This window comes from Astatotilapia calliptera, chromosome 15 (assembly GCF_900246225.1).
Source record: "Astatotilapia calliptera chromosome 15, fAstCal1.2, whole genome shotgun sequence".
In the NCBI taxonomy this organism is placed as follows: domain Eukaryota; kingdom Metazoa; phylum Chordata; class Actinopteri; order Cichliformes; family Cichlidae; genus Astatotilapia; species Astatotilapia calliptera.
The window spans coordinates 28,855,665-28,869,218 of NC_039316.1; the positions used below are offsets into that span (position 1 = coordinate 28,855,665).

A 13,554-nucleotide genomic window follows, 5' to 3' on the forward strand; every position below is an offset into this window, starting at 1 on the left:
TGCTTCTCTACCACCGTGTGGATTTGGATTATACAGAGCAGAAAAATAATCCACACTTTCAGGGAGTGTTCTGCTAAGTTGAGTGGAAATGCAGAGTTCCTCTGCATAGCAGCCTGGACTCAATCAAACACAAAGGATATCCTGAGTAGGAATATTCCCTACCTAAACAATGAAACCGGCACACAAAGGCCGGTGCTAATGCCAGTCGGACATTCCTGACATGGCCGGGCTGGGGTCGGACTGTCGAGGTTTTTGGGATGTTATGGGAAGTCTTTAACAGCAAGAGAAACCCCTCTTAGTTTGCTTTTGCATATGGAGGCGTATGCCTGTGGGTGGCTGTGAGCACAACACTATTACTAGGCCCAGTCAGCACCTTAATTGTGTGGGACTGAAACAAAAAGAACTAACACTCACACTTCAGGCTGTGATGGAAATCCTTCCCGTCTTCTGTCAAGCAATAAAGAGTATTTTCTCCAAGAAATTTGTTATTTACTCCCTCTATGTTGCTTGTTTGCAAAATACCATTTGTCTCTCAGCAGCATTGTCCTCACACTTCACATGACAGGACTGCTCAGATGCGAAAGCAAAGATGGAACAAGGATATGATCAGTTTTCTGCTTCTCTTCTGCAGTGATTTTCTAAGGGAGAGTTGCTCTTTTTATATGTCACACTATTCCCAAATGGTAACTAACAACTACAAACACAGTCTAATCTGTTTGCCACTGAGCAGATCTGCAAAAGAAGCTGAATATAAAGGTTTTTTTGCCCTATATCACAGCAGTGGTGACAGGCAAGCTCTGCTCTTTGTTTTCCCATTCTGTTATCATCCAAGTCCAGGGATCAAAACTGGCTGTTGTGAGCAGAGTCATCAAAGTCTTGATACGCTTCAAATGAACTTGAATTGTCTGGCATCCTCATGGCAGAATTGCAGTGGGAAAGTGGTATTCTTTGTCCCACTTGTTAATGTTAATGATACAAAGAAGTTCAAAAGACACAATTCATGGAGATAATGGTGGCCAAGGGAGGCGTTTTCAACCCACAGTGAAAGGGACGACTTTTTGTCTTCCCTGTTAATGTGCTTTTAGAATTTAGAAAATATAACTTATAAAATATAACTAAATGCTTTTTAAAACTGAAGAGAGACATTGCAGTCATATTTGTTGGGATCCTAAAGTCTGAAGCACCGTTGGATTTTATACTTCACTGTTGTAAAAGTTCAATTAGCTTCAACTCTGACTTTGTTTGGCGTTGACCTTCCAATTTGCAACTAATAAGATCACAGCTGTCCACGATGTAACCCGTGATAAACTTGTGATAGATGAAAAGGTTATTGTCTCTGTGTTTGAGTCCTCAGAAGCCTACGACAACACCGTCATGTTCTGCCACGATCTTAGCTGGAACACTACAGCATCCAACAACAACACTAATACCTGTCGACAGACATACTAGAAACTTCAGTCAGTTTCCTTTGCAGGGTAAATTGGCATACCAGCACTGTGTTTAATCACAAATTTAGGGCAAAGTTTTAGAGCACATGAAAAAATGTTTTAATAAAAGATTTGGTAATTAATGGAGGGTTTATGACTGTACGGAGATGAAAGGAAATAACTAAGGCTTCATTTATAATTTAAAACTGAACCTAAACCTTTTGTGCATAGGTAAAGCACAGGTGTAGTGTAAGGACGGCACTGGTACAATGTAGGTAAGGTAAGGTGTAGGTACAGCACAGATAAAAACAGTCAAGGCGCAACAGGAGATGTATACATCTGTGTACTTGCCACAGCACTTGCCACTCACTTGTACACCACTTGCATTTAATCATCACTTATTGTTATTTTTTTCCCAGCCTCCCGACCCCAACCACCAGCAGGTTACGGCTGATTGATGTCCCTTCCTGAGCCTGGTTCTACAGGAGGTTTCTTCCTGTTAAAAAGGAGTTTTTCCTTCCCACTGTTGCCAGTGCTTGGACAAAGAGGGCCGTCTAATTTTCTCTGTATTACTGTAAAGTCTTTACCTTACAATATAAAGCTCCTTGAAATGACTGTTGCTATGATTTAGCCCTTTGTAAATATAATCACATTGAATTGAACTAAATTGAATTGGTAAAGCTCTGGATATTGATAAATCAACCTTAAGTACCAACGCTCTTTCATGTCAAAGTTGTTTAGACATGCGAGGTACCCTGCTGGCCTGCCTGTGCAGGTACATTCATTAGTACTGTGACAAAGGCTACGTTCACACTGCAGGCGAAAGCGCATCAAATCCGATTTTTTTGACCCTATGCGACCCATATCCGATCATGCTATGACAGTGTGAACGGCGCAAATCCGATATTTTCAAATCCGATCTGGGTCACTTTCGTATGTGGTACTGAATCCGATACATATCCGATGTTTTAGAAAGCGACTGCTGTTTGAACGGTCAAGTCGCATTAAATCCGCCTTTTACGTCACCGACACAAGACTGAAGCCAATTATCAGCGCCAGAGAAGCGCCCGAGAAGACATCGCGAACGCTTCCTAGCCATCCAGTGTAGATGTCAGTGAAACTGTTGGGAAGACAACGTAAACATTTTATTTGTACTGTATAATCTGCAGATTCTGACAGAAATCTGCAGCTATCCTTTGAAGCACCGCTCCTCTCTAAAACAGCAATAAGGATCATTATTAGGTTATTTACATTATTATGTAAATAACAAAATAACTTAAAGCAAAAATTGGGAAACGTAAAGTCCGAAGTCTTTATATTAACGGCCATCAGTCAAACAATACTGTTTGTTCTTGGTCTAAACAGAGCGCGTTGTGTGTGACATCTTCTTTTGCGCATGCGGGCCGCTTTGAGCGTTCACACTAGAGCGCGTTTGCTGTCGCATTTTATTTGTAGTGTGAACGAGGAGACAAAAAAATCGGATTTGATCAAAAAATCGGAATTGAGCATTAAGACCTGCAGTGTGAACGTAGCCAAAGTGGAAAACCCATCAAGATGAGGATGGCAATATAAATTAGGTATAAAGAAGGGAATTTTGACAGCACTGCTTAGTCTCCCTACATTGGGATCTTCAACAAATGGATCTACGTTTCTGAAGCTAACATGCACGTGCTCAGGGTTTATAGCTCAGGGAAAAAAAACCCTAGTCATGACAGGTCTTACAGCAAATGCTAAGCATACTGTATATTACTGTGCAATTAATATATATATATTGAATCACTTTTCATTACTTTCACATTCAGAAATAAAAATTGTGATTCCTTTACCTGTTCCACCCCGGGTCCTCAGCGTTCCCGTGTGTGAGGAAGTGCTGACTCCCCCGAAGACGGTCATCCCCTGTCCTACAGGAGCATGGAAGTTGTTGTAGTTGGGGATGGCGGTGACCCCGAAGTTGGGGTAGTGCTGTGGCGTGGGGTCGGCCCCATAGCGGTAGCCCGCTCCCTGGGAGATGCTGTTGTCTCGGTCATCTGTGAGTTTGGTTGCCTCCTTATCCTTGCATTGCACACAGCCCATTATCTATAATCTGTTCACGACACAGAAACAAGAGGCATTTTTTGAGTTTGGATAATAACTGTTGACTGGAGTGACAGGTCATTAAAAACAAAATGACTGCAGCTAACCAAAAGAAACCCATCCAACTGATTATATAAGTAATAAGGAATGAAATGTAATAATGAGCAAGGGAAATAAACACGCTACAAGAGCCTTAATTCAGGCAATAAATAAAAATTATATACTTTCAACCTGATGGGTGGATCGATAGGATGAGCTGGAGAACAGAGCTTAGCCACACTCCACAACAAACAGAACTGAAGCCATCGCTCTGTTAAAAGGTTTTAGTTCACACCATTTTCTCTACAGCTGAGATCCTTCCACTGATTAGCACTCTGGTCTGAGACACGGGGACCTTTTTTTACATAGCCTGACATACAGCTTGGTCTCTGGATGAGTCACACAAACAGTGTTTCTCTTTTATGGCCAGGAAGAAAAACAGCTCCTATCACATTGACGGTGCGGAGGCACAGAGCCATGCTGTCAATGTCACCTCGTCAATCTTAATGGATAGCTGTAGGAGGATGGAGAGTCGGCGATTGGACGCTAGTTTTATCACAGAGCCTCCTAATCAAAGTCAGTAACAATCTTCACCTGTCTTTCATGTGCTCGAAGATTTCTGTACCTATAAATCTCAGTTCATGCATCCCTGCCTCTAGCTTACAAGTAAGATTGGTCAGTATTGAAAGCAGCTCACTCTTCTTACCCAATTTAGTATATTCCTAAATAAATAAATAAAAAACATCTAATTGTTTCCTTAAAGGAAAAAATCTATAAATATAAGACTATTGGAATGGAACATAAGAAAGAATGAGCAATAAAATCTTGTCTCTCCTTGGAAAACAAAATCCTGATCAGGCCTTAAGCTCTGGCCTGTTACATGAAAATATATATTCACTTCCTGTTTCTTTTTAAACCCTAGTTTCCTTCTGTCTTTTGCCTCCAGTGACTGCAGAAAAGAATTTAATTTATTCACTTGTGAAAAGAGAATATTAAATAAGGAGTGTAGGATTCCCCTCCTTCTTCCCATGATCCATGATCTACAGCAGGGGTGGGGAACTCCAGGCCTCGAGAGCCGGTGTCCTGCAGGTTTTCGATGTGTCCTTGATCCAACACAGCTGATTCAAATGACTAAATTGCCTCCTCAACATGGCTTGAAGTTCTCCAGAGGCCTGGTAATGAACTAATCATTTGACCCAGGGTGATATCTAAAACCTGCAGGACACCGGGCCCTTGAGCTCTAGAGTTCCCCACCCCTGATCTACAGCAGCAAGTGGATCACAGATCATAGGAAGGAATATGAGTCTTCTATCAATCGATAATGTCCCTGATAAACAGGATACTGTGACACAGATAGACAGAACCACATCATGAACCATTATAGCCAACGACTAAGAAAAACTGCTGAGGATATTTAACTTTTCTAGGAGAATAATCTCTTGCAGTTTCAACGTGTCTCCCAGCATCACCTTCACACCCGATTTGATGTGAATTTTCCTCATCTGCTTAGACAGAGTGTCAAAAAACTTGTTGAGCACATTCATGTTGCCTAGGGGAAGAACCATTTTCACTTTGAACTGATAATGACCTTTCCACTGGTATTCTACCCCAGGACAAGTTTACACTGTCAGTCTTATTTTCATGCTTTTGTTGTTTCTGCTGTTCAGATACCAGGGTGCTTTGATACTGCCTGTCTTGTATCTCACTGAGGGTTGGATTCTGACAGATTACTGTTAGGTTTATACCTATCACTGTTCATGGATATGAAAAGTTAAAACTGACCAAACTGATCCGTGAGACTTGAAAGTGACAGTGAAGTGACTGTCTGAGTTCTAGAACAATGGACATTACAAAATTCACTTTCTTTCCTTAAGATCAGGGATGCCCAACTCGAGGCCTTAAGGACTGGTGTCCTGCAGGTTTTAGATACCACCCTGGGTCAACACACCTGAATCAAATGATTAGTTCATTACCAGGCCTCTAGAAAACTTCAAGACATGTTAAGGAGGTAATTTAGCTATTTAAATCAGCTGTGTTGGATCAAGAACACATCTAAAACTTGCAGGAGACGGGCCCTTGAAGCCTGCAGTTGGACAACCTCTGCTTAAGATGCTCTACCAGGCACGTACTTATGGCGTTATTTTTGTGCCACTATTCTGAGCGCACGTAAAAAAGGTTTGCAGGTGCAAGTGTTGCATTTTGAGGAGAAATTTATTTTGAGCGAAGAAAAGCTGAATTTGAGTGAACAAAATTTATTGCTGCATGCAAAAAATGTATATCCGTGTTTGCTATTATCCATATACACACGCACAATAGCAGCCCCTCTCGCTCAGTTTTTGCACTTGCGCTCGCAATGTGTCGCTCACGCTCTCAACATTTCTGCCCGTGCACGCTCAACTCTTTCTGTACACCGTTATATTTGTGCCACAAAACCAGCCAATCACAGACTTGGATGCAAAAAAATCTGATTGGCTGTTTTTGTCTCCAATCAGCTCGAAAGGACGAAATGCAATATCCCAGAATCCATTTCGTCCAAAGCTCAAACGAGGCAGTGGCGGAGGAACACAGAGTGGCGGAGTTTGAAATATTACTCTTTCTGGGACACAAAATAAACTTTTAAGATATTTTCATGTTAGAATGTAGCTGTGTGAACTTCAAATATCTGCTCGATTTATCAAGACATCACATATTTGCATAAGTGCTCCAACGTTTTCGGAGATGCCTGTTACCCACCAGCTGACCGGGTGGGAACTCGGGTTAAACATAATATATAAGGCTGAACTGACAAAAAAATCACCGACTACACCACCAGGTATTATTGGAAAAACCATAAAGCCTTTGAACGAAAACAAACGCTGTTGTGACAGTGATGTACACTGTTTTGTTGGTATATATGTATGATTTGTATCACCTTCATGTTTCCAGCTTTACAGCTGTGGCTCCAGCAAACATCAGCTGATACTAGAAATTAATTTTAAATAAATTCTAACAACAGCTGATCAATTTTGAACGTGCTGCTGTTGTTGTTTAGCGCAACATCCGCTGGTTTCCTGTTTCTGGCGCAAAGTGGGAGATAAACAAACAAGAGAGACGATCAGCTGATCATTGATCAGTTTCATGATTGAAGTAGCAACAGGAGAGGGAGGGAGAATGAGGAGAGAAGAGGCAGCTAAGACACAGAATAACTCCAGCTTTGTGTCTTTTTTATTCTCGCTGAAGTCTTTTCCCCTCAATACGGATGTATTGTAATTGGTCCAGCCCAGAGTTGATTATTACCAGCTGGCTAATCCACCACCTTTCATTGTTTATACCATTACAAAAACAAACAAACTAACATAAAAATGAAAAATCACCATTGGCCCACCGGGCAAATGCCGGGTAAATGCCCAATGGCCAGTCCAGGTATTCGGTCAGCTGGTGGGTAACAGGCATCTCCAAAAACTTTAGAGCACTTATGCAAATATGTGATGTCTTGATAAATCGAGCAGATATTAGAAGTTTACACAGCACCATTCTCGCATGAAAATATCTTAAAAGTTTATTTTGTGACCCACAAAGAGTAATATTTCAAACTCTGCCACTCTGTGTTCCTCCGCCACTGCCTCGTTTGAGTTTTGGACGAAATGGATTCTGGGATATTGCATTTCGTCATTTCGAGCTGGTTGGAGACGAAAACAGCCAATCAGATTTTTTTTGCATCCAAGTCTGTGATTGGCTGGTTTTGTGGCACAAATATAACGGTGTACAGAACGAGTTGAGCGCGCACGGGCTGAAATGTTGAGAGCGCGAGCGACACATTGCGAGCGAGCGCAAGTGCAAAAACTGAGCGAGAGGGGCTGCTATTGTGTGTGTGGATAATAGCAAACACTGAAATACATTTTTTGCACGCAGCAATGAATTTTGTTCACTCAAATTCAGCTTTTCTTCGCTCAAAATAAATTTCTCCTCAAAATGCAACACTTGCACCTGCAAATTTTTTTTACGTGCGCTCAGAATAGTGGCACAAAAATAACGCCATACGTACTGTGTCCGTGTTCAGTTGCAGCTTGTTTGCTGGTCTCTCTTCCTTCAGTTCTGCCTTCAGTAAGCAAAAATCATGCTCTTTTGGGATGAGATCAGGTCAATGAGTTGGTCATTGAAGTATATCCCATTTCTTTGTCAGTAGCCCTTAACAATGACACACCTCCTTTAACATCTCCTTAACTTCTCCTTCAAAACCAAAGAAGAAAACTGTCTATTGTGGTCTTTCAGGCCTTTTGGCGCTCTTGCCAGTACTTTTGAGAATGTATTAGATGGTTGATATTCCCAGTCAAAAATTTCTACTATTGGTCTGACGGTTGTTGTTGGTGTTGCGTTCCCACATAGCAGACAGGTCTGGCCCGGATGTAGTGTCAAGCCAGCACTGCTGGCTGACTTCTGGCATGGTACGTGTGTTATGTCATCCAAATAGGGGCCAGGCCTGGCATAGATGGCACTGTTTATGTGATGGCATGCCACAGCTGGCCCGATTGTAGTTTGGTTTATGTGGCCCAGGCTCATAGAAAACAGGTCTGGCCCAGATCCGGCATTAAGCCTTCTGACTGACTGGTGTCATGGCAGGGTGTATGTCAACCAGATGTGGGACAGGTCTGGCAATGATGACACTGTTTATGTTCCGATTTTCCTATTTCAGTTAAAAGACCCAAATACCACGTTGCAATACTATACTGCTATGGGCCAACATTTCAAATGCAGGTTTGACAGGTTTGTGAGTGTACACTTTTTCCAAAACGTAGTGAGGGTTTACTCATGTGTACCACCGGGTGGCTGTAACTCAGGAGGTAGAGCAGGTCATCTACTGATTGGAAGGTTAGTGGTTCGATTCCTGGCTCCTCCAGTCTGCATGTCAAGAGTATGAATGTAGTTAGGAAGGGCCCAGTTTAGAGAAAGTGTGTGAATTTGGCATGTTGTATAGAGCACTTTGAGTAATCCGGGAGAGTAGGAAAGACCTATCTAAGAATCAGTTAATTCAGTGTCTAAACAGAGTTTTGTCATGTTACTTTTGTACTATTATGTTCCGGCACATGTTGTTATTACATTGCTTGACACACATTAGGCTGACATCTGGGGCCAGAGCTGAAACTGTTCTGCGCCAGCACAGGGCCGTCATTCTTTGTGGTATGTGTGCCATGTGTAAGCACATTGTGTGGGCCAGATCCGGGCCATACCAATTTTGCTATGTGGGTTGATGTTGGTTTTTCAGAGTATGACCTCCTTCATTTGCATCAACATCTCTTTAGACCTTATGTATAAAATACCTGTAGTCCCCCAAACAGTTAAATACTTTTATTATATCTTTTTAACTACGGCTGCAAGTCTGCATCTAAATTAAGTCTTGACTGTTTTAAAATCCAAAAACTGTACCTCGCTAATGACATCAAATCAATTTGGGAAGAAATTCCTGTGATAAAGATAGTTGCACCTTCCTAAGCTTTTTTTTTTACTGTTAAAGGGGATTTCTTCCTCTCTACTGTCACACGGGCTTCCTCACAGGGGATCATATCATTAATTTCACCCTAATATTGCTGGGCCTTTACCTTACAATAGAAAGTGCCTTAAGAAGACTGTTGTAAACAGTTGTTTTATAAATAAAATGGAATATTCAATCTATGCTTTCGCAATCATGTGGATGCTACATCGGTCCACCGTTATAAGGAGAGAGCTTCCAAGTGCTACCCTCTCCTGGGCTTGACTCTTTGTTGATGCCAGAACAGTGACTAACCATTTAGAACAGGTGCCTCATGCTGACTGACACACTGTGACTATTCTCTTTCAACATAATTATAGACCAGTCCCTCAGATGGCACCAAAGTGCAGACAGAGGCCGAAATGCCTGTCAAGACAATCAGAGGTTGTCACAGCAAGTGGAGGTGTAGAACAGAGACCAGTCTTACTGTAATATTGGTTTGCGTTTAACATCTTCGGCAAAGATATGCCTTTCAAACAAAGTGTTCTGTTTTACTCTTTGTTCTTTCTGTATTGTATTGTATTGTATTGTGTATTATTCATATTAATCAGAATCAGAAATACATTATTAATTCCAAAGGAAATTTTATGCTGTATAATGCCAGATATTATACAAAACACGAAGTGTGGACATCTTCGTTATGTAAGGATGAAAATCAGGAGTGGACAATACCCTTTTCATCCTCTGGCTGAACTTGAGCTGACCTATGCTAAAGCTATGAAACCAGCAGACAGAGTGAATAGAAGGCTATGCATGAAGAAGCAGTGCACCAGCACACTTTGTCAGGGGACGCTGTAATGATCAGTGACAGGACGCAGGGAAGGCAGGGAAGGCTAGGCGACAACAGCAGCAACACTACGCTCAGTGCGAGCCTGTAGAGCATCTCTAATCGTACGCTCCCAGCAGAAGCCAACATCAACTGCTGTGTATTCCGACCCTCTACATAACCCACACTTGGCAGAGGCAGAATCAGATTTTATAGAAGGGAAACCGATGTATTGATCCCTCTGAGCTGGATGGAAAGCTGTTCCTGCTGTTAAACGCTAATCTATGGAGGAAGGATGATGACAGATCAGGTCTATATTCCAGAATGGATGGCTTAGCATTACAGCTGGTCACACAGAGCTCGATGCTTTTGACACATTTTTGCTTCTGATTAAAGGCAGATAAAGAGCGATGACACAGAGAAAAATAGACTTGTAAATGCACCCAATGATGCACACACAGAGCATCTCTCAACATTAATATGCAATATGAAAGCACTATGAAGGCCCTGCTGTCACTCAGAGTGGTAGCAGAAGATACAGACAGTGTAAAGTCAGAGGATTGTTCTTCTATTCTACTTCACTCTGCTGGGATAGAAGCAGCCCTGGCACCTCTTAATTGTTTAGGTTACCTTTATGTTAAATATGTTAAAAGATCCTTTACATTTGAACTTTGCAGGCCGAGTGGGTGAAATAACGTTAATTTATTAAATTAAAGCAATTTTAATCATAGAAATCACATCACTGTTTTAAGATAAACACATGTTTATTGTTGTAGTCATTAAAAAAATGAGAAAAATAACTTTTATAAATAATGGATAACCATAGCTTATGTGTTAGCCAGCTAGCAACAGCAATGAAAAACTTTACAAAACTGAATCTGCCACCAGGTATAAGTATCTCGTGGAAAAATGGTATATTGCCCAACACCAACATGAAGAAAAAGGCACTTACATTGGGCCTTTTTAGCTATATGTTGCTTTCCCCGTGTAGCTGAAATAGCAAACTATGGGATTCCTACTGAGCAGAAGAAAATGGTTGTCTATTTCCACTGGGTACTTTTTTATGCAGTAACTTTTTAATCTATTGGATGTTTGCTGCAGTCAGCTGGTAATATATCTGATAGTATATCAGGTGCAAATGTCAGAAATGGGTTTTCCTCGAAGGAACTCGGAAACAGGGTGAGGAGCTCAGTCACTCAAGGGATTCAATTTCAATTTTATTTATATAACGCCAAATCACAACAACAGTCGCCTCAAGGCGCTTTATATTGTAAGGTAGACCCTACAATAATACATACAGAGAAATGTATTATGATATGGTACTACAAGGTCATTGAGATAAGATGGAGCCTGATTATTTAAGACCTTGTATGTGAGGAGCAGGATTTTGAATTCAATTCTGGATTTAACAGGGAGCCAATGAAGGGAAGCCAAAACAGGAGAACTATGCTCTCTCTTCCTGGTCCCTGTCAGTACTCTTGCTGCAGCATTTTGGATTAGCTGAAGGCTTTTCAGGGAGTTTTTAGGGCTTCCTGAATATAATGAATTACAGTCGTCCAGCCTAGAAGTAATAAATGCATGAACTAGCTTTTCAGCGTCACTCTGAGAGAGATTTTTATTTCTAATTCTAGAGATGTTGCGCAAATGGAAGAAAGCAGTCTTACATATTTGTTTAATATGTGCATTGAAGGACATATCCTGGACAAAAATCACTCCAAGGTTCCTTACAGTGTTACTGGAGGCCAAGGTAATGCCATACAGAGTAAGAATCTGGTTAGATACCATATTTCTAAGATTTTCGGGGCCGAGTACAGTAACCTCAGTTTTATCTGAATGCTCAGAGACAAGTTGCTGTTCCTCTCCGTTGAAAGGAAAGTCTAGGTTGGTTGGGTATTTGGATAGAAGGCCTCCTAGAAACCTCCTCGCTGAGGTGTTTGGGATTATCAACCATTTAGGAACCCCCGGGCAGACAGAGGACACACTGTCCCTGTGATGACTTGGGAATGCCTAGGTATCCCTCCCACAAGAGCTATAAGCTCTGGCCAGCGACAGGGTGGTTTGGACTGCTGCACCTGTGACCAAACCTGAGATAAGCCATAGAAAGTGGATGGGTGAAAGGTTGGTGGTTGAACAGCTGTTAATTTCATTCAGGTTTAACGATCAATGTCTCATTTACCAGCTGTTCAAAAAAACTGCCAATTATTTTCATGCAGGCACGCTGCCTCTGGCCAGACGTTTGATGCCAGACGTTTGGTAGCTGACAGTTTTTGATGCTCCAGACAGACATAACAAGGCTCGTGGTGACAAATGAAAGAAAAAAAAAGTCTTTGTAACGTGTCAGTTAAAAATGAGCTTCAACAAGATCTTCAGTTCTCCTTGTTATGATTACTTTTTTTTATCCTATTCCGAGAGTACCTTCACTTCTTTGAACGATATTCCCTCATTAGGTATTTTATTGTTATCGAGCAGCCATGAAACTTTGTTTATGTTAAAAATATTTTTAGGCCACAATGCAATTATTCTGCTTTTCTTAAAACTCAAATCAATTAGACCAATCACTGATGCAATCGGATTGCTGGTTCCATGCTGAATGTACTCTGCGTTCCTCCAAAGACAGCCCTGTTTGTCTGGGGCCTTCCTCCATAGCCTGCTGCAGTGGGCCAGGCTCATCACTGACTGTTGTCTTTGAACTGAAGCCCCTTTCATCTCTTTCTTTTCCACTTCCTTCCCTCCTTTTCACACTGCCCTCTCCACTGATTAATTATTCCTCCTCCACAGAAAAAAAAAAAGTCACCTGCTTGCCATAGGGGCTGTTTTGCTGTTTATTCCCTGCAGTCTCTCTTCTCCTCACCCAGAGTGAAGCAGGAGCTGCTATAGAGGTGCCTAATCACTGCCCACCACCAACACAAGGCACTTCTGCAAAATGTCTCTAAAATTTGTTTATTCAACGCAAATTATTTGCCTTTAAAATGAATCTTTACAACAAAGCAATACAGTTCTCCACGTCCTTGCATGCTACACATCAGACTAAGCACCCCTTCTATATTTCATCCTTATTCAACATGAAATCAATAAACTCTTGGTGAAAATCCAATTACAGAGCAGAACATGACCAGTAGTGGAGTTGGATCTATAATTAGTTAACGCAAAAGGCTATTCATTGGATGGTCAAAATTCATTAGGCTCTTTAATTGGAGCCAAAGACCTAAAGCACCTAAAGATGTGAAGAGCATCATTAAAGGAGTTAAAGGAATGAATATAGATTAACTCGGTGTGAAATATGATTCCTGTTAAAGAAAAGATGGGGGGATAAAGGAGGGCACTGGGGGCTTTGACCAGAGGCACAACCAACCGTGCACTTGGGTAAATAATTCATTGGATGGCTGTGCAGGCCTGAAGGTATGTCACTGTGTTTGGAGGCATCCATTGAAGGCAGCGCTCCCTGACTGCATTCATATTTGATGGGGAGGTGATGGATTGAGGTTCATTAAAATCAGGAGAGGAGGGAGAAGGCTCTGAGTGGTTGAAGTAGATGGAGCTGGAGGACACAATGTTACATTAACCCCTGAGGGAAGGCTTTTTCCTTCCCCTTGAATACTGAAGGGCTTAGGTCAGATCCTAGTGAAACTGTCTAGACTAATGATTGAGAAGAAAGGAAAGTGGTGACTTCTCCAGAGCAAGAATGCGAGCTCCTGTACTTACTCAGTTTAAGGGAGAACAACAAGGAGTAGTCACTCTCTTTT

The 13,554-nt window shown here is 41.6% G+C and overlaps 1 protein-coding gene across 3 annotated transcripts in view; it reads right to left on the reverse strand.

The window, feature by feature from the left end:
* Window positions 1–13,554, reverse strand: part of fynb (FYN proto-oncogene, Src family tyrosine kinase b) — an 87,437-nt gene that overhangs the window by 31,055 nt on the left and 42,828 nt on the right. For all 3 annotated transcript variants that reach the window (XM_026193790.1, XM_026193788.1, XM_026193789.1), the window contains one exon: window positions 3,254–3,510. In XM_026193790.1, the coding sequence (XP_026049575.1) occupies window positions 3,254–3,500 (247 nt within the window). In that variant the 5' untranslated portion in view covers window positions 3,501–3,510. The remainder of the gene's footprint in view (window positions 1–3,253; window positions 3,511–13,554) is intronic.